The sequence below is a fragment of the Natator depressus genome, chromosome 1 (assembly GCF_965152275.1).
Source record: "Natator depressus isolate rNatDep1 chromosome 1, rNatDep2.hap1, whole genome shotgun sequence".
NCBI lineage: Eukaryota > Metazoa > Chordata > Testudines > Cheloniidae > Natator > Natator depressus.
This window is the reverse complement of record NC_134234.1, coordinates 28,711,922-28,737,574: the sequence shown is the minus strand read 5'-3', so window position 1 is coordinate 28,737,574 and position 25,653 is coordinate 28,711,922. Positions and strand designations below refer to the sequence as shown.

Here is a 25,653-nt window from a genome sequence, read left to right as displayed (position 1 = left end):
TAATTGATATCACTCGCACCCCCCCGCCAGTGGAGGAAAAATACTTCATATAATTGGTGGTTCGTAAAATTGAGGTTCTATTATATTGTCTTAAAGTGCCAAGGGAGATCCTAGGAATTAGATGGGTAAGCATTACTTAAGTCATAGACAAATGTATGCATCTTAGAAAGAGAAGTATAACTTGATACGGTCAGACCAATGCAGCTTTTGTGGGGGAGGGGGGACTTTACTAGGTCACCTGTTTGGTTTTTTTCTTTGAAAAACTTACTAAAATTGTGAGGAGACACATGTGAGGAACTTTATGAAAGATTCATGAACAAGCAAAAGTGATAGTGGAAAGTGGGGACAGATTAATTGTGGGGTGCTTTGTGGGGAAGAGGGGTCTGTGTTTGGACCAGTGCTATTTAATATATGGATGATTACATTGTGGTTGATAGTATGTAGGAAGGGCAGAGGAGTTTGTGGTGGTGATGAGTTGGTGAGCCAGATTCTCTCTTCTGTTTTGGCCTCTTTGCACCAGTTCATGGGGCCCCAGAGCTGGAAGAACTGGCCACTGTGGAATAGTTTTGGCATAAGGGGGAGGTCCTTTGAGCAGTACAAAGCCTCAGAATGATGCTGTGCCTCCTGCGACCCCGTCCCCCTTACTTTGTCAGTCTGGTTGATACAATTGTTGGAAATAGTTGCCATATTCCACTGTCTACTCAACACTTGGCATCTGACAGCAGACACCCTCCTTGTTGTAGTTACTAAAAATAAATTTTGAAACTACATGCCAGACAGTCTTTGGATCTATCTTGTTTTGGCAGTGTGCATGCTAGATTTATTAGCAAGCACGAAGGAACCTCTGATCATGTGGTGTAACCTGCAGAATGAAACTATTTTATACCTTACTACATAATGATTAAGTGCTCTAAAACTCTTAAGTACTCTTCCTAAAAAATCCTGCTAGCGATTACCCCTGTTTTATAGAAAGGAAATAACACAAGTACTTTCTGAAGCCCCCCACAGCTAATGTCAGAACTAGGATTAGAACCCCGGAATTCCTCTTTACCAGTTCAATCTCCTTTTAAGAACTCAACAGCTATGTAGTTTTAAAAGTCATATTAATGTTACTGATGCAGCAGTCTGTTACTTAAAATCTTGCATCATGGAAGCTGTCCTTTGAGTACAGTCTGTAGCATGAATCCTCCCTCCCTGGTCAAAACAATGTGGGGAGAGGGAGATAAGTTACACAGGCTCCCCTTTTAAGGCTTCAGTGAGCCTCTTGAACATACTCAGAATGCTCACCATTGCATGCCTCTCTGAAGGAGGCGGAGCTAATCTTTGATTCCATAGAGCCTGGTTCCAAAGAAAGATGCAGTAGCAAATATTAGTATCATCCAGTGTGTAATTTCACTGTTATGCCAAAGTTATGTACAGTATCAGATCAGCATATATTGGAAGGCCTTGATCATAGTTTTATATAAGCAGCTATGTTTTTCTGAGGATAAAAAACCTAGGAAAAGGAAGCTGACCTTGCCAGTCCTAAGCTATTGATATCTTAATGAGCGCTAACTTTGGACGAGCTGGATTTTTGATTGCTGTACCATTTACTCAAAAGTCCAATGTGGGAAGATAAATGTCAGCTGTGCCTCACCTCTGTCTCCATGACACCTATCTTTCTATCGTTCTCTCTTTTTACTGCTGATAATCGACAGCAAGCTGGGTGCTTTTGCCTGTAAAGGAGGTGTGTGAATAATGCCTGGTTCATAGGTAAGCTAGGAACCCCAAAGGGCTAAGCAATCTAAAGAAACACTTTCAAGAGACATCTCCCCTGGGGTGGGGTGAGAGATACGCAGGTCTCCGTATAACGAGACCCTGAGATGGTTGTGGAGTTCAAAATCCAAACCAAAAAGTCATCTATTTCTAACCATATGATGATACTTGGTTTTGTTTTTACCTGCTATGCAGCATGGTGCTTATATACCCAATTGCCAGTGACTGAACAGTTTTCTATGGTTATTTGTGTTCAGGATGTTAATGACTGCCTGAGCCACCTTGTTTCTCAAATATCCTGGGACTGACACAGCTATAACTACACTGCATACAAAGAACCAAACCGCTTATCTTTCCTTTGTTTATATGAGACAGAATTATTCTTCAGTGGGTCTCTTGAAAAGATGTTCACCAAAGATTTTTGTCTTCATGAAGATGAGCTAGGCTGTAAAGTATTTTCTAGGATGCAAATTGATGAGATTAAGAATTTTGAAATCTCCGCTACTGATGTATGGTGCATGACTGCCTGAAATTATATTGAGAAGGCTACAAGATCTTTCCATCCATCATAATACTGGTATAAGTGATAACCTTGGTTTCTAATTAGAGGGATTACAGATGAGCTGGTTAGCAAAAAGTTGTCTCTGCTATTAATAAGATAGTGAAAACTCTTATGCTCCAAAATCCTCTGTTATTCCATCAATTTGAGATTGAAATAGAGTTCATTGTTTGTAATTAGAGATGGTCAGGAACTGGAATTTTACTTCATGGGAAGTTCTGACACTTCTAAATTTTTTTCATTCCAATTCAGAATGAAATGCTGAAATTTCCTGTAAAACACAAATTCCCAGATTTTTTTTTTTTTTGGTTTGGGACTATTCAAATATTTCATTTTGTCTTTGATGCTTAATGTTATATTAAATGTACGCATAAACATATTTAATGTGTAGAGTTGAATCAAAATACCATCAAAACAAAATGTTTTGATTTCTTTTCACAGAAAATTTTTGTCAAAATCCACGTATTCCCTCAAGTTTAGATTGAGAAAACTGTATGTATGTATATTAAACAGACAACAGCTCAGGCTAAAATTATTTGACTAGTTCTCCTTGTAATCTGTCTCCAAATTCTTTTGCACAGTCTAATACATATTGCCACATTCCTGATGTTGGCAAACAGAATTCAGATTTTTCTGTAGCTTTTGCCATGTTAGACTCCAAAGAAACACTGGAAATATCCAGTTTAATGTGAAGCCATTTTGATGACTTACAAACTAGAATTTTAGTAGTTTTATTTCTCAATTTTGCCTGTAGTTGAAAATCTATTGAAGCAGGATGAATGTTAGTTAAGTAACTAAGCACTTAATAGCAACTAAATACAGCTGTTAATCCTATATTGCAAAAGCTTTTTGGAGGGGAGGAGAGAGCTTTTTAGATGCTTTTTTCTATTTGAAACTCATTCTTTATAGAGTTGCTCGCTTCCATGTAGTTTCTGGGTCCCTCTGCTGGGACTTGGTAACTCACTTTAGGTTGGTAAATTGATCAGCTTGCCAGAATTCAGAATTAAATCATTCTGCTCCAATAGCTTTATTTCTATTGGGTAAACTGCTTTCACTAGGTGTGTTTCAATGGAAGATGCAACATTCATGAACATGTTTATATGTACAGTTAATCCAAGGTTTGTTGTGTACACACGTATGTGTACATGTGCTGTGTCTGGAGTCACATGATTTAGCACTTAGTTTTAATGTGCTTTATACAACTTAACCAGTGTGTCATTTTGTCACAGTTTTTTAAGGGGAGCATGTAGATCCTGCCATCCGAAAAATGATGGATCCTCAAAGCTAGTTTATCGTAAAGATGCTGCCCTTCCTTTCACGGGGTATTACACTAGCCAATTGGTCCTCAGGAGTGTATTGCAATTTCTGTTTGTCTCTCCAGGTCTCCATAAAAGTATTGACCCTGTCCCAGACTCTAAAAACTTATCTCCCATCTTGAGAGAGTTTAAATTGGAATTTTCCTTCTTCTGTCATGGCAAAAGGGCCACTGAGCAGCCTGGTTTTAAGGCACCAGGCACTCAGCTTTCACATCCCCACTCCCTGTTTGGAACACCTCTGCCATGAGAAAGCAAGTGGCAGGAGTGTGGTTGTCACCTAGGTGGTATTACTCTGACCATTTGGAGCACTTTTTATAGGAACTATGCTCATCTTCTAACCCATAGCAACCCTTTAGGAGGCATTAGCCTAGTTATCAATAGAAGCTTGAATTATCACTAATCCTCTAAGCCCGGAGAGCTACCCCGTCCCAATTATCCCTTCTGAAATGAAGATTATCCCAAAATTAGGATTTTAAAATAACTTCAAAACAGAACAAATCAAATACAATTCTAACAGTGGACGTAGTAGTTACTTTGGGAAACGTGTTTGTTTTCATTATCAAAAATGTCAATACTTTCTATCTTTCTACTCAGTGGTATTTCAGTGCTCCGTTCTCTGAGTTAAATTTGTAAGAAAATACAATAAAACAACTTGCATGTGCTCATATCCCATTAAACAAATAAAGTATTTACCTCTTCTGTTTTCCACAGGATTAACAAATTTGATTGATAAATATTGTAAATTATCCTGGAACTTTACTGCAATTTACTGGGTGTAAATTGTTGAACTGTCTCCCTACAACTGGCTTTCTTGTGAACAGCTCGGATTATTTCAGAAGGGGTGACAGCATTTCCTCAGCGGTAGATACTTCTCTGCCAAAGTAATGAACATAACTCCTAAATCATCAAACTCTTGTTTTAACCTCTTTCCTGAATAATTTGCACTGACGTTATTTCTGATCATCTGAAAAATCAATGTAGGTGGGATTTTTTTTCCAGAAATGTAACAATAACATGAACCTCTAGTGTGTTTACTTCCCTATGCTGCAATCTGTTGCAAAGATTAGTGTTTAAAGTAATCTCAGAATGGTGCACATATTCATTTACAAAATTAGTATATTTCTCAAACTCCTCTCTGATGGCATTGTTGAGGGCATCTAAGACTTGATTGTCAGGTCAACAAAATATTTTGAGTGCAAATCTAATACTGGTAATGATGGGTAATTGCATACCTTTTGAAATCAATCATGTACCTGTGAGAATAAGAACTAATGCTTTTGGAAGGAAAGTAGTTGAATGGATATGAGCCATTTGATAAACAATAAGTTTTAAGGGGTGCACAAGTATTAGGGGAAGGTATTTATGCTGCTGTTGGAAAGCCTCTTCTCTCATTTTACTTAAGGTAGAAGCAATAATGCAGATCTGTAGACCAAAGACTGATTGATTTTATTTTTCTCCAAGCGTTCAGACTTGGTTGGCATCTGGCAATGAAACTGCTCTACACATTTTGATGTAGAGCATCTGTTTATTTCCAAACTTCATGGTTGTTTGCAAGGCATACAATAGTTCATAGGTATGCAGTTGCATGCAAATCTTCATCTTGCATATATGAACTGATGTAACAGACTAAAACCATTTTCTCAAGGTTAGTGATTTACGGGGGCTATTAGTTGATTATTATTGAACCAGTAAATCAAAACTTATTCATTCTTATGAAGATTAAGCTGCTAGTGAATTTCAGTCAATGGGATGTACTATTGTAACATGTTTGTTTGAGCATAAGCTTTCGTGAGCTACAGCTCACTTCATCGGATGCATTCATTGCCACTGAATGCATCCGATGAAGTGAGCTGTAGCTCACGAAAGCTTATGCTCAAATAAATTTGTTAGTCTCTATGGTGCCACAAGTCCTCCTTTTCTTTTTGCGAATACAGACTAACATGGCTGCTACTCTGAAACCTATTATAACATGCTGACACAAAATCCCAGGCACTTTTTATTGACACTGATAGTAATAGGAGTGCAGATAGTTACAGGAGTGGACGGTGACCATGTAGTTCACTCATCTCTTACTGTGTTAGCATTTGGTCGTACCCATCTTGGACTTGATCCAGCTCCTATTAAAATCAGTGGAAAGACTACCATGTAAGTCAGTGGAAGCTGGATTGAGACCCATATGTTTTCTTTAAATCTTAGTTCAATTCTCTTCTTGGGGCGGGGGAAATACACTGCCTGTTATGTAGTAAATAAATTTTGTACAAAGAAACTTGACATTAATTCTTTGGGGGCCTGGCTCTTCCTTAGCTTTAGTTTGTGCCTTATAGGCCTTGTAACCTCTAGTCTCTTCTGAATTGGATACAGCTCAATTAGGTCATCTCTTCCTCAAAGAGTGGAGGCATAGTTTTTCTAGTAAAAGTTCTTAAATCACTCTGGTTGCTGTATGTGTGGGTAATAGCTGTTTTCGTAAGAATCTTGCCACTTCCAGAGCATTTCTAATCTTCAAAACCTTCGCAAACATTATATAATCAAATTCAATGTTGAGGGAAATGGAGTTGAGGACTATCTCTCATGTGCAGCCTTGTCAATCTTATGTCTAGTATCATGCTAGAATTTCCTTTGAGTTCAGTATTTCTCTCTATTCTGACAGTTTGTTTGCTCTGAAGTATTGTGTCAAAAGTTTGAGCAGTATTGCCACATGTTCTCGTATAGCTCTGTAAAGTAGTCGAGGTTAGATTTCTGAGTGATTTTTTTAATTTTATTTTTTTATGTCCTGTCACTGGCCAAATTTAGTGCAGTCTGAGCGCAATATAAAGGACTGCTAACTCAATCCAACTGATATGGCATGTTAGCCTCATCTGTTAACGAGTTGTAAAACAGGCAGACAGTCTTTTAAAGATAACTAAGTCACGGCCTTCAGCATCTAATCTTGTAAGATAAAGTAAGTTACTATGTTATCCTTGCTAATTCTAATAAAACCATGTGACGTTCCTTTGCAGGAAAAAAGAATCCGAGTCTCTCAGCCATTAACGAGAGGACCAAGTGCCTTTATACCAGAAAAAGAAGTAAGTTTACAAACTAAAACTACTCTGCATATAGTAGTAACTGCATAACAAAAATATTCAGGGCCAGATTCAGGCATTCTACATCCATTGGGCAGTACCTTAGTCCATGTGGAGTCCCATTGAGAGTCCAGTGCAGTTATTTGTGGACTAAAGGGCCATTTAGTGTGAGCATCAGAATCTGGCCTTCAGTGAGTAAAAGTCAAAGTTTGCTCCTTATCTTCAGGTAGCACCCATTGACTTGTAGACTAACTTTTCTGTCTTCAGATGCAGACGTGCAACTCCCATTAAATCTGTGGGACCTGCAAACACCTGTAAGCTTTTTAGGAGAAGGACTCATTTATCATTTACACAATACCTAGCACAGTGGGGCCATACCTTGCTGTAGTCGTTAGGCGGTACTGCAGTATGAATGTTTAGTAATATGAGGAGGATCTGACTTTCAGTTTTCACAAAAGTAAAAGTGTGATTGATTTTGTAGTACACAACTATGTCCATAATAAAATTTATAGTTGTAAAGGTGCAAACTCAGATTGGTTCCTGTGATTTAAATGTTTAAGTCTTGATTGCAGATTGCTGCAGTATACATAAAGCTCGGTACAGTATATGTAAAACTTGCATGCATAGTTCTCTCTCTAGGAGTCAGATCTTTACAGGAACACTATTTCCTGAGGGATTGTTTGTGAAAGCAAATTGTAAAGGCAAGTCCTGATTCTTGTTTTCTTAAAAGAGCTAGTAGCTGTTAAAGCCAGGCAATTAGAATAATAAAGGATGTAAAAGTTAAAACAAAATAAAGGAAAGGCAGGGTGTAACAATGCAGCCTCTGGCAGGACACAACTGAGAGTATCAAGTCAGGACAAATTGCTTAGAGCAGGGCAGTTACAGCCCAAGGCTGGGTTTCCTTTACCATTAAGGCACACCAAACCAGCCAAACAGAGAGGACTTTGGTCTCATCCCACTGGCTAAGCATAAGTCATACAAGCAATTCCTTAGATGCTCCAGTTTCCCAGTATCACCACCAGTGCCATTCTTTATGGGGACGAATGGGTATGAAAACCAATACCTCTGTAAAAGAGAAAAGGTTGTCTTGATCCCAAAGGACCAAGCTTCAGACCCATGTTAATATACCAGTCAGGTCTTACCCACAAATCACGCTGTTACCAATCCTTTAGAATCTAAAGGTTTATTTATAAAAGAAAGAAATACAGATGAGAGCTAAAGCTGGTTACATTGTATCAGTTGTATACAGTAATAGCAAAGTTCTTAGTTCAGGCTTGTAGTAGTGATGGAATAAACTACAGGTTCAAATCAAGCCTTTGGAGTACATCCACAGGCATAGGCGCTGACTCTGTGGGTCGTCCGGGGCTGGAGCACCCACTGAAAAAAATTAGTGGATTTTTTTTAGTGGATTTTTTTTGCCAATCAGCTGATTTAGCATGCGCAGCAGCCCTCATCAGCTCTTTGGCTGGCTGCGGCCAATCAGCTGTTTCCCCTGCTGCTGCTGAAGTTCCTAGCGGGCTCCCACCGCAGGCATGTATGAGTCCTTTTAATTTTCAGGGCAGAGGAAGCTGGGTTAGGTGGGACAAGCAGCCAGGGCACAGCAGCTCCTGGGCTAGCTGCGGAGGGGTGGGGAAGATGGGGTGGGCAGCCTCTCGGCAGGGGACTGGGGGAAGAGACGGGTGGGCAGCTTCTTGGCTGGCCCCAGGGGGCTACTGGGGGGAGTATGGGCCCCGGGGGTTTCTCAAGGACCAAGCCAGCTATTCTCAGCTCACCCTGGTATCTCCCCCAGGACCTGTGCTCTCCTTCCTGCCAGGAGAAGCCAGCTGTGGACCCCCTTAGTGCTGGGCACGGGGACAAACCAAAAGACATGGCTCCTTTAATAAAAGTTTGCCCTTGTGTCTGATGAGTGAACTTGGTCTGGGGCCAGCAGCTTGCCCCCTCCCCATGCTCCAGCCAGCCAGCCGGGTGCGTCCAGCCATGGCCAAAAGGTGAGAGGGGCTTCACTGCAGCCACAGCCACAGCCCCAGGCGCAAATGAGCGGCCTCCCCCAGCCCAGACCCTGCCTGTGCCTGGACCTCTCCCATGCAGGCTCTGGGAACTACCAACCACTACGGTTCTGACCCAGGTCCCGGGGCTCTGCATCCCTTCCCCTGTGCGTGGGGGGACAGGAGGGGGCAACGCACCACCGTTACTTCTAGTCCAGGGGTGGGCAAACTTTTTGGCCCCAGGGTCACATTAGAGTTGCAAAACTGTATGGAGGGCTGGGTAGGGAAGACTATGCCTTCCCAAACATCCTGGCCCCCACCCCCATCCACCCCCTCCCACTTCCCATCCCCTGACTGCCTCCCTCAAAATCTTCGACCCGTCCAACCCCCCTTGCTCCTTTTCCCCTATCCAACTCTTCTTGCTCCCTGTCCCTGGACTGCCTCGACCCCTATCCACACCCCTGCCCCCTAACCGTCCTGTTCCCCCCCCCCCTTCCGAACCTCCACCCCATGCAACTGTCCCCTGACTGCCCCTCCAGCCGGGACCTCCTGCCCCTTATGCAACCCCACCCCACTCCCTGCCCCCTTACCATGCCGCTCAGAGTGGCAGGACTGACTTATTGGAAAGCCTGGGAGGTGGGCGGGTGCAAGCTGTGCTGCCCACGCAGTGGCATAGCTGCAGGGGAGGGGGGGCTAGCCTCCCCGGCCCGGAGTTCAAGGGCCAGCAGGACAGTCCCACGGTCTGGATGTGGCCCACGGGCCTTAGTTTGCCCACCTCTGTTCTAGCCGCATCCTCCCCGTGGGCTCTTCTCCATGGCCGGCTCTCATGCCTGGGAAAGTAATGCTTGCCCAGCTCAATGCTGTCTCCCCTTCCCCCACGCCCAGATCAATCCTGCTTGAGGGGCTTTTCCTCCCAGAGAGGAAGTTTATCCCTTCCCTGCATTAGGAAGGATTGATTTCTTTCCCCTGGATCCATCATCCATTCCCACCCCTCCCCTCCATCCCCCCACAGCTCCCAGGGAATTCCTTTCGTTGCATGCACCCCCCTGTATCAGCTTCAAGTCAGGAGACACTGCCTTGCTTCACCTTGGGACACCTGAGCTCATCTTGCTTCAGGGTGCTGGGCTGCTGAAGTCCGGTAAAGGAAGCAACCCCCCCCCCCCCCGCCTTTGGCCATGGTCCCACCAGGGGTTCCCTTCCCACAAAAGTTGCAGAGTATATGAGGGATCTGCAGTCTGGGAGACTGGGAGGAGCTAGAGTGGCACAGCAGCCACACAGCAGGATGAATGAACGGGCTATTTCTATGCTGGGCTGTTGAATTAAATTTCTCTCTCTGTCTCAGGGTGGGCAGTTTCTGGGCTGGCTGCAGGGGCTGGAGCTGGGGGGAGACAGAGCTGCTTTGAGTGTGTGGCTGGGAGCGAGCACTAAACAGAGCCACCAGGAGGTGGGGAGCAGAGAGAGAGATGGGGAAAAGGGACACAAGTGGAGAGCAAGAACTGGTAACATCAGGAAGGGGAGATACCAATGATACACTTTCATTCTAGTTATTGAAAGTGTATAAATATGTTGAAAATAGCTTCCCCTCAAAACTGGCAGAGCACGCACAGCAGCTCACCCTTAAGGCAGGAGGGGGCAGAAAGGAGCAAGTGGCAGGTGGGAGGCATTTAGGGGAGGGGGTCGGCAAGAAGGAGGCATTCAGGGGGGTCTAGAGGAATGGGGAAGGAAGAGGTGGAGTGGGGGCAAGGCCTTGGAGAATGGGCGGAGCCAGGATGGGGCACCCGCTGGCAAAACCAAAAGTCAGCACCTATGTCCACAGCTGGGATGGGTCATTCAGTCCTTTGTTCAGAGCTTCAGTTTGTAGCAAGGTTCCTCCAGAAGTAAGAAGCAGGACTGAAGACAAATGGAGGAGCTGCAGCAGCCTTTTATAGTCTCTTGCCATGTGGCTTCTCCTTTCTTTGTTCCAAAGACAAACTAATCTAGCACATGGCATGGAAAAACCTTAGAGTTCTGTCCATAGGCATGTCCCTGCATGCCTTGCTGAGTCACAAGGTGTGTCTGCCTTCTCTCAATAGGTCATTTGTATAGCTGATGGTCCTTAATGGGCTATCAAGCAGGCTAGGTGGTGCTGCCACCAAATTGTGTGGGGTGTCACCCAGAAACATAGCACAAGTTTGAAATACAAACAGTATAGAGCCAATACTTATAACTATAAATACAAAAATGATACATGCATACAGATAACATAATCATAACCAGCAAATTATAACCTTGTCGTGCACACCTCACACGACAACCTTTGTACAATATTTGCTGCAAATATATAACAGTGGTTACAACAGTGATCTATATGGTCACAGTCTCCATCAATAGCGTCACACTGGGCTGTAGTGTTTCTTGGAATAGCTCTCCACTCCTAGGCAGAAGGAAAAGAAATTGCAGGATCCCCACCCATTACTCAGGATGATACAAGTATTGATTATTCACAGAATCCTGTCTGTGGGGATTAGAGAAGAATATTGGAATGAGTCCCTGACTTGATTTTTATTAGGGAAAGATATGTGTGTATATTAACTATGCTTTGTCTTTTAAAGACTTTTTAATGGTATTGTGTACACTTTAAATCTAGAAAACCCTAAATGGTTTGATGATATGGTTCCTGAGATGATGCTGTTCCCAAGCAGTACACAGTTAAGATCAGCAAAGGCACTTTAAAAGGGAGAGTGCTTCTGACTCATGAGGGGTCTTGGGCTCTGGAATTTGCTCCCTATCCTGTAGTCTGCCAGAACTCAGATTTGTTCATTTCTAGGCACCCTGCAACATCCATCTTTTTTGTGGGCATTTTGGCTTATAGGAGCCTGCGCTGCATGTCCAGCAAGTTAGGATCTTTGATGGCCCACAGTGGGATATGTTTGGTTAGTTTTGCTGTCGTGGGACAGTCCAATAATCAAATGAACGATACTGCAATTTTTAAATTTTGTGCTGAATGTTCCCAATGACATGAGTCGCCTGGCTTGAGGTGGGGAATGGATAATAAGTCACAGAATTATTTTCATTGCATATTAATGTGGCTTGCTGGATTAAGTAAGTGGGAATCTGCCCCCTGTTTTAGGGGTAATTTCTAGTAGCTATGTTTAGGGATCATGTCTAATAGTGTATGCCAAAATATGAATTTCCAAGGCTATAATATATTAGACCCATGAGCAATAAGTAGCATTATAAAGACTAAATCTCATGAAATCCTGCTCAAATATTTGAATCTCAAAAAACAAACAAAAAAGAAATCTTAAAACATGCACTGGAAATGGAGAGGTAGGGGAAGAAGTAAACAAGGATTCAGGTTAAAGTGAGGCTTGCAGAGAAAAGATCAAGGCAGCAAAAACCAGACTGAGTCACTGCTAGTCAAAGTTGCAAAGGGGAGTGAGAGTGAAAAGGCTTCCACTAATATCACACAGGGATTTGAGAAGCTGAACTTAAAAGCAAACCTGTAATGAGAACAATGAAGCTTGGACAACTGGAAAGCAAGGAAAACGCCATAAAGATAGATAAAAAGCAAAAGTGAATATTTTGAATCTGAACATGTAAGTTTTGAGAGAATTGTCTAATGAGCTTACTGTATCAGTTAAAGTCCAGCATGACAGGAAGGGTCCTGGAAGGTCATATAAAAGAAGTTAGGGTATGTCTAAAATGTACAGTGGCACCGCTGTGACTCTTCAGTGTAGACACTACTAACCTCTCCTGTCAGCATGATGATCCACCTCCCTGAGAGGCAGTAGCTAGGTCGATGGAAGAAGTCTTCTGTTGACCTACCACTGTGTACACCAGGGTTAGGTCAATATAGCTGTGTAGCTATACCATTGTAAATTCCTAGTGTAGACCAGGCCTTAGTCTTCAGAAAGGAGTGTAATTCTGCAGTTACTACTCCATAAGCTTGGCTTCTATCGCTAAGGAAATAGTGGAACAAATATTCAAACAGATCACTAAACTTCTGTGCAAAATTAGAACTATAAACAAAAAGCAGTGTTATAAAGACTAAAATTGCTAGGCTGGCTTGACTTTTTGTTTTGGTGATAGTTATCAATGAAGGATGAAGGGAATACACTTGATATAATTGTAATTTCATAAAACATGTTGGTACATCTCAAAGCTTGAGAAATTAAATAAAACGGACTTCGGTAAGAGCGATATGGAATAGATTGAAAACAGAAGTGAAGAAAAAGGTAATGACAAGCATGAATCAGAAGGTGTAAGGGTACTGTAAACATTTGGAAGGGCATTTTATTGAATCCATAGATGCTACTAATTTGCAAAGAAGTACAGATACTTGTTAGAGCAGAAGAGTAATACATGTTGGACTAGACACACAAACAGTCAAAAAATACGTAGTCAGCCTGGAAAATGCAAGCTGATATATCCAGGGGAAAATTATCCAAAAACACTTATTGTGGAGATAAGCCAGGGAAGCAGTAGTGCTCAAACAGAATGTAGTTCTGTACCTGTCTATGCAAGGCACAACAATACATGACAAGTCCTCTCTCTCTACAGAAAAATGTAACTGCACCTGAAATCAGTTTTCTGTTCAGAGTACGTCCTTACAAGAAAGATGCTGACAAGCTGTAGGAAGTGTAGAGAAAACTGGCAAAGATTCTCAGAACTGGAGGAAGAAACATGCAAGGAAAGATTGAGACACATGTGGATAGTTTTCCTAAGAGACTACTAACGGGGACGTACGTCTATAAATAATTGAAGGGTGTAATCACCAAGGAGAAAGAGGAATTATTAGAGTGGAGTATAGGGGTATAACAAGGACTAATGGGATAAAATTAAGAACAGATTTAGGCCTAGTCTCTGACTAAAACTTAGGTCCACCTACTGATATTGCTCAGGAGTGTGAAAAATTCACATGCATCGTTAAGCTGATCTGAGTCTCAAGGTAGACAGCACTAAGTTGACAGAAGCATTCTTCTGTCCACCTATCTGCTGCCTCTTGGAGAAGTGGAATTTACTACAGCTTTTGAAGAACCCTTTCTGTCGCTTGTAATAAGTGTCCACCCTACAGCATTGCAGGTTTGCCACTGTAGCTTTTCTGTGCAGACAGTTAGTCTGAAAAAACAGAAAGTTTCTGATGGTCAGAACAGCCTCCCAGGAAGAATGGTGGAAGGCCCATTGCTTGGTACGAAGCACAAAAAGAGGCATTGCAGGGAACAATTATTCATGGAAAGGTGATGGGACTAGTTAACTAGATGACTGAAAATATTCTCTTCTACCTCTGCCTTCTGATTCTACAAGCCAAAACAAGGAAACCTTGAGGTAAAAAGAGAAGGTGCAGTAACTTGTTCATGTGTGTATATATTATTCGTTAAGAATAAAACTTGATTTGTTGAGAAATATTTTTCTCTTTGCCAGTTCAAGATTTTTGTCTTAGTTGGTGATGTAGTCACGGAATCAAATTCAACAACAACAGAGCTATGTTCGATAGTTGCAGGGATTTTATCTTTTAATTCCTGGTAAACCAGTTGGAGTAGAAAAGAAGGTCATGGTATTTGTAATGATAAACTAGCTACCCTAATGTTCTGTTATAGGGAGTTAAAGAATAACTCTTGGTATTCTAGTCCCTTTCTTGCAACTTTTTTTCCACAGATGAACATGTTTAGAATGGCCGTTCTTTGGTGATAAAACACTGCTCTAATAGCTGCTAATGCTTTTTGTTAAGGCTTGCATTTCAAGAGCTACCGTTCTACCACATGATTTCATCTTGTAGCCCAAGGTCAGGGTTGGCTGGAATGGTTAGTAAAGAACAGTTTAAAGAAAGCATTAAATTCCTGTATTTAAATAATGCGAGCTTTTAAAAGAAACTAGCTTTTGATCTCTTTAATTATACAAACATAAAACTGGGAAGCGGCAGACAGACCTATTCTCTGGTTTAGTTACCTAACTCAGCTCCTCCCCATATTAACTTTGAAGTAACATTTTGGGGCTGAATTCTCAGTTGGTATACCAGCATAGTTACGTTGACTTCAGTGAAGCTATGCTGACTTTCACCAACTGACAATATGACCTGTAGAAGGATTTATGGAAAACTTCACTCCATTTTTATGGAAGCATGTCAAAGTAACAAACTGAGTGTACAGCTTCTTTGCAGATTTCTTATTCTTTAATTTTGTTAAGCATTTTCTGTACATATATATGCACAAACATCCCAAAGTCCACAGAAGTTGGGATTTGCATGCACAATTGAATTATGTAGGTGTCTGGGGTTACTTGAGTGAGGGGAAGTCTCTTAGTTTATCTGTTTTACATTGCCTACTTCGCTCTTAAGGTGATGCAAGCAAATGGTTTGAATGAACGTACTAACCTTCTTGTGGAAGAATACTCAACATCTGGTCGCTTGGACAACATCACACAGGTCATGAGTTTACATACTCAGTACTTGGAGTCTTTCCTCCGCAGCCAGTTCTATATGTTGCGTATGGATGGGCCCCTTCCTTTGCCTTATAGGCACTACATTGCTATAATGGTATGTACCAAGAATCCTTATATTAACACACATTTTCCTGCCTATCTCCTTAATGCCCCTCCAAAAAAAGAAACCCCAAACCTTGTTTATAAATAGACCTGCCTTAACAACTTGGCTTCCTTTCTTTCTATGGTGCAAGCTCTGCAAGCCTGAGTCAGTTCACTTAGGCCAGGTCTGCACTACAAACGTACATTTGTATAACTACGTTGCTCAGGGGTTTGAAAAATCCACACCTCTGAGCAATGTAGTTATACCGACCTAGTCCCCAATGTAGACAGCACTATGTAGAAGTTCTCCTGTCAACATAACACTGCCTCTTGCACAGGTGGATTAACTATACCGACAAGAGAAGCTCTCCTGTCGGCATAGTAGCGTCTTCACTAAAGTGCTGCAGTGGCATAGCTGCAGAACTGTACCTGTAGACAGGCCTCCAGACTCTGAGACTTGCTGCTGGGGTGTTTTTGCGGTGTAGATGTAACCCACACACCTCCTGGGTGTGGTGTTCTGTCCCATCTAGTGGCACCAAGACCACTTAGATTAATGAGTCTGCTCTACAGCCTTAGCTAAGGGTCATGTGGCTTTTAGCTCATGCAGTAGAGCAGGGGTGGGCAAACTATGGCCCAGGGGCCACATCCAGCCCTCCAGATGTTTTAATCTGGCTCTTGAGCCCCTGCCAAGGAGCAGGGTCAGGGGCTTGCCCCACTCCGTGCAGCTCCCAGAAGCAGCGGCATGTTTCCCCCCCACACACACACACCTCCTATGCGTAGGGGCAACCAGGGGGCTCAGCACGCTGCCCCCACACCCCAATTTCCTGCCCTAATTGGAACTGTGGCCAGTGGGAGCTGCGGGGGCAGTAACTGTGGATGGGGCAGTGCACAGAGCCACCTGGTCGAGCCTCCACGTAGGAGCTGGACGGGGGAACATGCTGCTGTTTCCGGGAGCTGCTTGAGGTAAGCGCTGCCCAAACCCTGCACCCCTGACTTCCCTCCCCACATGTCCCAACCCCCTGCCCCAGTCCAGAGTCCCCCCTCACACCCTGAACTCCTCATTCTGGCCCCAGAGCCCTCACCCTCTCCCATACCTCAACCCCCAATTTTGTGAGCATTCATGGCCCGCCATACAATTTCCATACACAGATGTGGCCCTCAGGCCAAAAAGTTTGCCCACCTCTGCAGTAGAGGCTCATGCATTTAGCTCCAGAGGTCCGAGGTTCGATCCTGCCCACCGCCGACTGGGGTTTGTTGCTGTTACATAGACATCTAAATCTGCTGCCCTTGTAATACCTCTTCCTGACTCTTTTAACTACTTTAGGCTGCTGCCAGACATCAGTGTTCCTACATAGTAAATATGCATGTCGATGAGTTTCTGAAGACTGGAGGGATTGCAGAATGGTTGAATGGTTTGGAATATATCCCACAAAGACTGAAAAATTTGAATGAAATAAACAAACTTCTTGCACACCGACCCTGGCTGATCACAAAAGAACATATTCAGGTACCCATCAAAATATATCTAGATTAGCAGTGTAATTTTATTAATGAAAAGTGCTAAATAATATGCAAATCTACTTCGGCTTAATATTTTTGTTTTATAATTTCATTGTTAAATGAAAAATCTACATATTTAGAAGACATTCTGAAGATATTAGGATATTAAATAATTGTATCCCTCCCCAAAGATGGGAATTAACACGAATAATTGTAAGTAGAAAATAGGACAGAATATGCACCTTTATTTGGTTGGGGGTGGTTTGGGATGAAAGAAAAATCATTTTTGGAGACGGAGTCAGAGCTATCCCATCCATATACATTCTCATACACTTTCTGTCTTGGTCTCTAGAGCTCATATTTACTCACTCTCTATTTTGTTCTCATTTCAGAAACTTGTCAAGACTGGAGAAAATAATTGGTCTCTTCCTGAATTGGTACATGCTGTGGTCCTATTGGCACACTATCATGCCTTGGCAAGTTTTGTATTTGGTAGTGGCATTAATCCAGAGAGAGATCCAGATACCTCTAATGGGTTCAGACTTATAGCAGTCAACAAATTCTGTGTCTGTGATCTTGCCAACGACAACAACATAGAGAATGCATCCCTCACAAGTAGCAACTTTGGGGTTAGTGTTGCAAGAGTATTCTTTTGCTTGCTTCTGTTTTGTATTAGGTTTTTTTCCACTCTTTCCTATTTAAGCCTAAACTTTGTTTGTTTTGTATATGCTGTTGGAATGCTAGGGTTCTGGTGGCATATAAGATTTTAGCCCTGACAGTTTGCAATATATCAGATTCAAAATCGCATAATTCTGATTACAAACTTCAGTTGCAAAGTGATTTTTAATAGCTGATCTCCTGAATTACTGGGGTAGATTAAGGCTTCTTTTTCTTAGAAAGCTGGAAGCCCTAACTTTTAAATAGTATAAATCACTGTTTGAGCTCCGGAGGCTCATGAAATAGAATGAAATAGAATGGAATTCTGATCTATTTAAAGTCAATGATCTCAAACCAGGCTAATGTTTGAAACACTTTTTGTTAGGGGGCTTATTCCTTCACCCACTTCCTTCCCTGGTCCTTCTCGCATGAACAGAGAGCAACAATACCCGAAGTCCAAAGGTGCAAACAATTCAGTGTTTTATTGGGGTGAACTTCCAGCAAGTATAATTCCAGTTTCCTTTCTTAGAGTCCCCCCTTCCGAGCTCTGACACCACAGAGCCTTATACCTGTGTCCCTATACCCATTTCCCCCCCCTTAGCAAACATGATTCCAGTTTCCCCACCCCCATTCCCTGTTCCCATTTCCCCCCCTTACTTCCTGATTAACTGCAGAGTATATAGTAAAACTTGAGTTCTGCTTAGCTATACCTTAACCAGTCATTTTCCTGAAATTTAACTAACCAATCCTAACATATTGTAACATGATTATTTAACCAATTATATCCCACCACCTTAATAAGTTTACACCCAGCAAAATTAATTATACAGCAGACAGAAACAATAACAGAACCAGACAGATTATACAGACAAACAATAGGGAAATGGGGACTACAATGATAGAACAACACAGAAATGAGGATTTCACAACTACATCTATAAAGACATAAGGGTTTCCCAGCTGTCTATTGGTAAGTGAGTTCTTGCCAGACAGGATGCTATCAAACTAAGTTTCCTTTTACATCTTCTAGGCACTTTCCTTTCTCTGGAGGTGATAGGAATACAATCCTGTCCTGATAATGCCTAACAGCCCAATAGCACCTTATTTCAATGTGACTAGGTTGGAATGTGAGGATGTGACCGTTCACTTCCCAGCTTATGGCTTCCTAAGAACAAGGCCTCAGACTGTCACAGTAAGAGAAGGCCCTTACACCGGCAGACAGTGATTTTGATTCTTTCTTTTATACCTCTATAACTAGCTAAGTGATAAGAATGCACCTAAATTCTTAGCGTATAGGCCTTTACAGACAGACCTGAATATCTATATCCTAACACCAAGTACTTACTTCCAGGATCAATACACTTTTTTTCAAACAACCTTTTTTTTTTTTTCTCCCTGAACCAACCAGCAAAAAGAATTTTGATCTCTAGTTAATTATATTGTGTAAACCTGGGTTTATTACAAATCTAATATTGCAATGCTTTGAAAAGGAAGCCTTAAATTGTACTACAGGTTGATGTGCTAGGCTATTTTTTGGGGGTGGGGAGACCCTTGGTGCAATTTAATTAGTAGTTCTTAAGTTCACTGCTAACAAAATAACTTTTCACAAGTAAGAGATTGAAAGGAGAGAGAATAACAGATTTAGGTTATGCATATCTGAATCCTTTTTTGTCACTACAAGATGTAGTTCTAATATGCAGTTCTTCCTTGTAATATTTTTATCTTTATATGTATAAGCAACTAGTTTGGGTTAATAAAACATTAAAATAGAATAGAATATTGATTTACTCTCCTAGGTTGGGCTTCTGTATTGCTGGTGTCATAGACAATATGACTTGTTAGTAAGACGGCTGTCAGCATCAGTAAAACCAGAAAAGTCAATTTTAATATTTAAAACTGTCTTCCGGAGTACATGTCAATGTTTATTCAGGGATAAGTGAATTTTTCTGAACCTTCAGAATGTTGCAACATACATTATGGATACAGTTTCCTCTTTCAAACAATGTCTGCGTTTCTCAATTACCCCTGCTGCAATAAAGTAGTCTGATAGCCTTGAATAGTGCTACCGGGTCCGTCCCTTTTCACTGCTTTTCCTTATAACGTTTTAGGTATGTCTACACTGCAGTGTAAGTGCAGGCTCAAGGCTAACACCACACCTTCATCTACACACATCGCACTAACCGAAGGCTAAGACCTAGGGCTTCAGGGAACAAGCCTAAATCACACCAGGACTCAGGGTTCGAGCCCTATTGCTTTGCGGCCTCACTTAACTCTTGTTCTGGTTGTCTGCCAGAAGTATCCCACAATCCCATGGGCTAATTTCCTTTAATCCTCTCTCTGCCAACAATCTTTATTTGACTCAGTTGAAAATGGAAGCCACCCTCCCCAGCATACAGCAGCAGCTCAGTGAGCCCTCATTAACTCTTCCATTGTCTTCTAATCATGGAGCTGCAAACACACCATCAGAGAGCCTTCTATGGTTGCAATGGAGGCCCAACAGAACAAGCCTTTTGCAAAACGTGCAGCAAACCTGGAGGAGACGGAAGCCACACCTGAGCCAATCATAGATCCATTCAGGGTGAAACGGCTCACTTCTGGCTTCACAAAGATTGTGAACAGCATAGCAAGGCACAGTAATGCGGACAGCACTGATGACACTGGCATCCAAACAGATCTGTAGAGATCTCCAGTGGGATTTAACCTGCCAAAAGCAGGTTCTACCCACATTCTACAACCATTCTGCACCTGCTGAGTGTAACTAAGCCTCCTTTTGCCAGGGCCTCTGAAATCAGGGTATGGTTTCATAAACCAAGGCAAAAGGTGGGGGGGGGAGGGGGTAAGACGCAGAGTGCCCCAGAATAATGGTGTGGACAATAACTGTTTAATACAGTGTCATTTAGGAAATAGTGTGCCATCCTGTCCATGAATGTAGACTCTCGAGCCGTGAAAAACTTTTCTTCATTAACTTTTCCAGTGCAGCCCCTTATGACATTCATGAAATCAGCCTCCATGGTCCATGAGGGCCTGCATAACAATGTAGTAGTACCCTTTGCAGTACTACCTTTGCAACATAGGTGCTCGTGCGCCTTGAGGAGGGCAAACTATGGGCACATGAATCCATCAATGGCCCCAGCACAGTTTGGAAACCTCATTTTCTCAAAGCTAACGATTACCTCCGGAATACCTTTAATGCCTGCCACTTTGTGGCAAACCACGTGCCTGATTGCCTCAGAAAACTCACTTTACCCACAGTTGACTTTCTAACACCAAACTGGTTGACAACAAACCTGTAGCGGTCTGAGGTAGCCAGCTTCCGGACAGTTATGGCAACCTGCTTCTGGATAGGCAAGGGTGCCCTTGTGTGTCTCTTTACGCTGGTGAGTCAGAGCAAGCTGCTCACAAAGCTCCAAAATGTTGCTTTCTTCATGAAAAACTTCTGGACCCACTGCTTGACATCTCAGGTCTTCATGACTACATGATCCCACCAATCTCTGCTTGTGGGCATGCGCCGGATTATGTAGGGGGCATCAGTGACTCTGCTGACTTGTACTGAGCAGCGTCTGCCATGCCTGGATACTTCTCTGCCGCCACCTCCTACTTGCTCCATCATGAAACTTGTCAGGTACTTTTGGTAGATCAGAAAAAGCTGCTAAAACATCCACCAGTGCCTCAGACAAGCTCTGCCTGTTTCTTGACACAGGAGTGAAAATGCAAGCAAGAAGTTTTTCAAAAGGCACATCCACCCTGCCCCTGGTAGCTGGGGGCCTACATATCAAAATGTCTCTCTGGCTGGCTATGTTGGCAGGCTGTTTAAACTTACTTTAATGTGCAGCATGGGCAATAAAATTTTCTGACAGTGCATCACAGTCAAAGGGCTAGAGCAGCCATGTTTTGGGAGGGTACTAGGGATTCTGGGCGAATGACTTGGAATCTGGTTGGTTTGACTTGGATCAGCGTGCTGCAGTGTGGACATCAGAACCACAGTTTTGAGCCTAGGTTACAAAATTCTTAACATACAATTAGAATCAGTGTAGATGCTCAAGCCCAGGGTTCTCTAACAAGGGTCAGCTGACTCGAGTCCCACTAACCCTGGGCTTACATTGCAGCATAGACATACCCTTTGTGAAAGACTTTCAAAGATGCATCACGTATAATGTACTCAAAGTACATGTACCATATGCTGTGTTTTCAAGGATAGAGATAACTTTTGAGAATATTTAATTTGAGCTTTTACTCCTAGACAACTATGATGCCATTTACTTTTTAATTTTCCAAAATATCATGGTTGGTTTTTGGGTTTCTTTTTGGTTTTTTCCAGATTGCAGATTCTTTGAGTGAGCTGGAAGCCTTAATGGAAAGAATGAAGAGGCTGCAAGAAGAAAAGGAGGAAGAGGAGGCCTCACAGGAAGAAATGGCAACTCGCTTTGAAAAGGAGAAGAAAGAGAGTCTTCTAGTAGTTACTGGAGGTACTTAACCCTCTCTGCCTCCCCTTCTTTCTCTGCTCCATTATAACTAGAATTCTACAGTCCAATCCAATTAGTGGACTTTAGCAGTTATACTGATCTGGATTTTCACAGGATAGTAAGGCTGGCTCATGTGTCACTGCCTGTCTGATTCAGATTTCTTGGTTCTCAAATATATTAATCCTCATTGTTACTAGAAATTAGTCATCTTTTGTCAGTAAGAAACTTGCACACAACTTCAGGAGAAACTGCTTTTTCATAGTGCTGCCTATCTTTAAATCCCAGTTCATTCCTTAATAAGATTTTTGAATAGCAGACTTCTGTCACCTTTTCAAATAGTGTTTCTGGAAAGTCCCTTGCTAATAGTCTTAGAAGGAAAAATTTTCTGTTCCAGAAATAAGTATAAGACAGAATGTGGCAGCACAGACTTCCCTACATTACTCCATCATTGAGCTTCAACCTTCTCCTGAAGGGACAATCTCAGGGAGAGGGGGGAAGGGGATGGATTGAAATTATCTATTTTTGAGGTGTTGTTTTGTTATCCTATAGCCCTTTCCTGTATTGTGATGGTTTCATAAAACATTTTTAATTTATTTCTAAGTTATCCTTCAAACTTCAGAATTGGGGAGTCTGCTTTGCTATGTTTCTCTTTTTTAAACTCCTGAGAGTAATAGTTTCATCCATGGACAAGGAATAGCTGAAGTCTATTTCACATTACTCATGGGAGAATTCTGCGCTTAAAAATTCTGCACACAATTTTAAAATTCCACATATTTTATTTGTCAAAATAACACAATATAATCACATCAGTTTCAATTTTTTTGGTAATTTTATTTCAAAATACCTGTCAGTAAGTATGGCTGTAACAATACGGACAACAAAAAAGATTCAGGAAACATTTTTTGACAAATAGATTCCTTAACTAGGCATATTTAATACAGAACTCTTTAAGTAATAATTCATTTAAACTACAGAACAGAACCATATTTTTTGGACCTCTCAGAAGCAATGCAGAGGCTTGGGGGAGTTGGGGGTAACGGAGGAGCTGAAGGAGAGGGAAGTAATTGCTGGGAAGGAGCCTGGGTATGAACTTGAAGGGTTGTTTGTGTATGGCTGGGAAAAATATGGAACAGGTTTTTTGCAGGGGGCAGGGAAGGATTGTTAGGGAGTGTACCTGTGCAGACCCTAGCTGACCCCTAGTCTCTCCCATTCAATCAGGCACATCTGCTCCTGTGTCTCTGTGCACCATGTGTCCTTGCACCCCTTGTTCACATGTGTCCCTCCACCCCCACTCAGACACCTGTCAAGGTTCCTTCCCACTCTGAACTCTAGGGTACAGATGTGGGGACCTGCATGAAAACCTCCTAAGCTTATTTTTACCAGCTTAGGTTAAAACTTCCCCAAGGTACAAACTATTTTCCTTTTTCCCTTGGACTTTATTGCTGCCACCACCAAGCGTCTAACAGATATATAACTGGGAAAGAGCCCGCTTGGAAATGTCTTTCCCCCCAAAATCCTCCCCAAACCAGACTTGATAAAAATCCTCACCAATTTGCATAGGTGAACACAGACCCAAACCCTTGGATCTTAAGAACAAAGGAAAAGCAATCAGGTTCTTAAAAGAAGAATTTTAATTGAAGAAAAAGTAAAATCAGGATGGTAAAATACCTTACAGGGTAATTAGATTCAAAACATAGAAAATCCCTCTAGGCAAAACCTTAAGTTACAAAATGACACACAAACAGGAATATCCATTCCATTCAGCACAGCTTATTTTCTCAGCCATTTAAACAAACAGAATCTAACGCATATCTAGCTAGATTACTTACTAAGTTATAAGACTCCATTCCTTTCTGTTCCCGGCAAATGCATCACACACACACACCCTTTGTTCCCCCCCGCCCCCCCGGTTTGGAAGTATCTTGTCTCCTCATTGGTCATTTTGGTCAGGTGCCAGCGAGGTTATCCTAGCTTCTTAACCCTTTACAGGTGAAGGATTTTTACTCTGGCCAGGAGGGATTTTAAAGGTGTTTACCCTTCCCTTTATGACAACACCCCATCCCCATATGTCCGTGCACCCCCTGTTCCCATGTGTCTCCATGCCCCCACTCAGCCATCCTCTTTCCCCCTGTAGCCCTGCACCTCTTCCACTATGCCCATGTGGCCCTGCACCTCCCTCCACTCTGTGGCCCTGCGCCTCCATTCCCATTCAGCCCCTGCCCCAGTCTGTCCTCTCCCACTAGCCCTTATGAGCCCCTGTCTGTGATCCTCCCAGCAGCCGCATGCTGTCTGTCTCCCTGTATCCCCTGTCTCTTGACCTGGCCCAACAGGCACTGTGGAAAAAGGCAGGCTCTTTCTCTTCCCTAGCTGGTTGGGGCTTGCCAGGAGCAGCTGCCTGTGCCACAGTGCCCTCTGGTGGGCAAAAGATGGAATTGCATCAATTTTTCAGCAGAAGCTATTTTCTGCGAAAAAATTAAAAATATGCATGGCACGTGAAATATGCGTGTGCACAGTGGTGCAGAATTCCCTGAGGAGTATAACGTGTGTGACATTATCCAGCATACAATCTGGACTGTTTAACAGCTGTGTCCCCTCAATTCTCCAACCTGGGGTGCCTTTTACACTGCTTCACTGTGAGAGCAACCAGTCCTGGACTGCTAACAACACAACCTCCAGCATGTAGATTACTCCCAGCTGTATTGTGAATGCTGTAGCCAGCCACTCCTGAATTATATTGCAGAGCAACAGCAGCAAATTCCCAGTCGTAGACTTGTCCCCAGAAGTGTGCTGCTTGTATTGCCCAACGCTCTCTTGCACAATACAAGCTAGGACCCCTCTCCCCAGTCCCATATGTCTTTCCTTGTACTTCTGAATGCCGTGGGCAGAGAGAAAGGGAGGAGTCACTTGGTGTCTGTTTCCCACTCTCATACATTTTCCTCCTGTTTGAGAATGATCTCCAGCTGAGGTTCAAGAGACAGAAAGTCTGTGGGTAGGAACCACCAGCTGTTCCTTTTCCAAGGTGTAAATTTCTTGCTCGCACCCTCTTTTCCTGCCAGAGAATGGCTGCTTTAACCAGGTGATAGTCCATTTGATTTTGTTCACACCTGGCTGAGGCATCAGTTTGCCTTTTATCTCTAAGGAACTGGTTTGTGCCTGCTTTTCTGAACTTTGGAACATGCCTCAGTAATGTCATACAGTAGAATTTTATAACTTTATTACAATGTTGCCATATAATTTACTTGGACAATTATCAGCAAATTGAGTTTTCAAATGATACCTGTGATGGGTTGGATCATGGAAACCCCCCTGTGAACTGCCAAAACTGATGTTCTGAGACTATCTCTGAACCCGTTTTCCCTGGCAGCTTGGGACTTCAATACCCTGTCTTGTTGAGCCAGACACGCTAGCCTGCTACAAACACAGACCCAGGTCTGAACCACGTCCCCCAAAAGCTGCAGGCTTAACTGAAAACAGCTTAAGAAGTGCTCCCAATGGGATCCAAACCCCCAAATAAATCCGTTTTACTCTGTATAAAGTTTATACACGGTAAACTCATAAATTTTTGTCCTCTGTAACACTGATGGAGAGAGATGCACAGCTGCTTGCTCCCCCGGGTATTAATTACATGCTCTGGGTTAATTTAATAAGCAAAAAGTGATTTTATTAAGTATAAAAAGTAGGATTTAAGTAGTTCGAAGTAATAACAGACAGAACAAAGTAAATTTACTAAGCAAAATAAAACAAAAACACGCAAGTCTAAGCCTAATACAGTAGGAAACTAAATGCAGGTAAATCTCACCCTCAGAGATGTTCCAGTAAGCTTCTTTTACAGACTAGACTCTTTCCTAGTCTGGGTCC

The 25,653-nt window shown here is 42.5% G+C and overlaps 1 protein-coding gene across 1 annotated transcript in view; it reads left to right on the top strand.

The window, feature by feature from the left end:
* Window positions 1–25,653, top strand: part of SESN3 (sestrin 3) — a 77,702-nt gene that overhangs the window by 36,189 nt on the left and 15,860 nt on the right. The window contains exons 2-6 of the mRNA XM_074956923.1: window positions 6,627–6,692; window positions 14,991–15,188; window positions 16,500–16,682; window positions 17,068–17,304; window positions 21,651–21,798. Coding sequence (XP_074813024.1) covers window positions 6,627–6,692; window positions 14,991–15,188; window positions 16,500–16,682; window positions 17,068–17,304; window positions 21,651–21,798 — 832 coding nt within the window. The remainder of the gene's footprint in view (window positions 1–6,626; window positions 6,693–14,990; window positions 15,189–16,499; window positions 16,683–17,067; window positions 17,305–21,650; window positions 21,799–25,653) is intronic.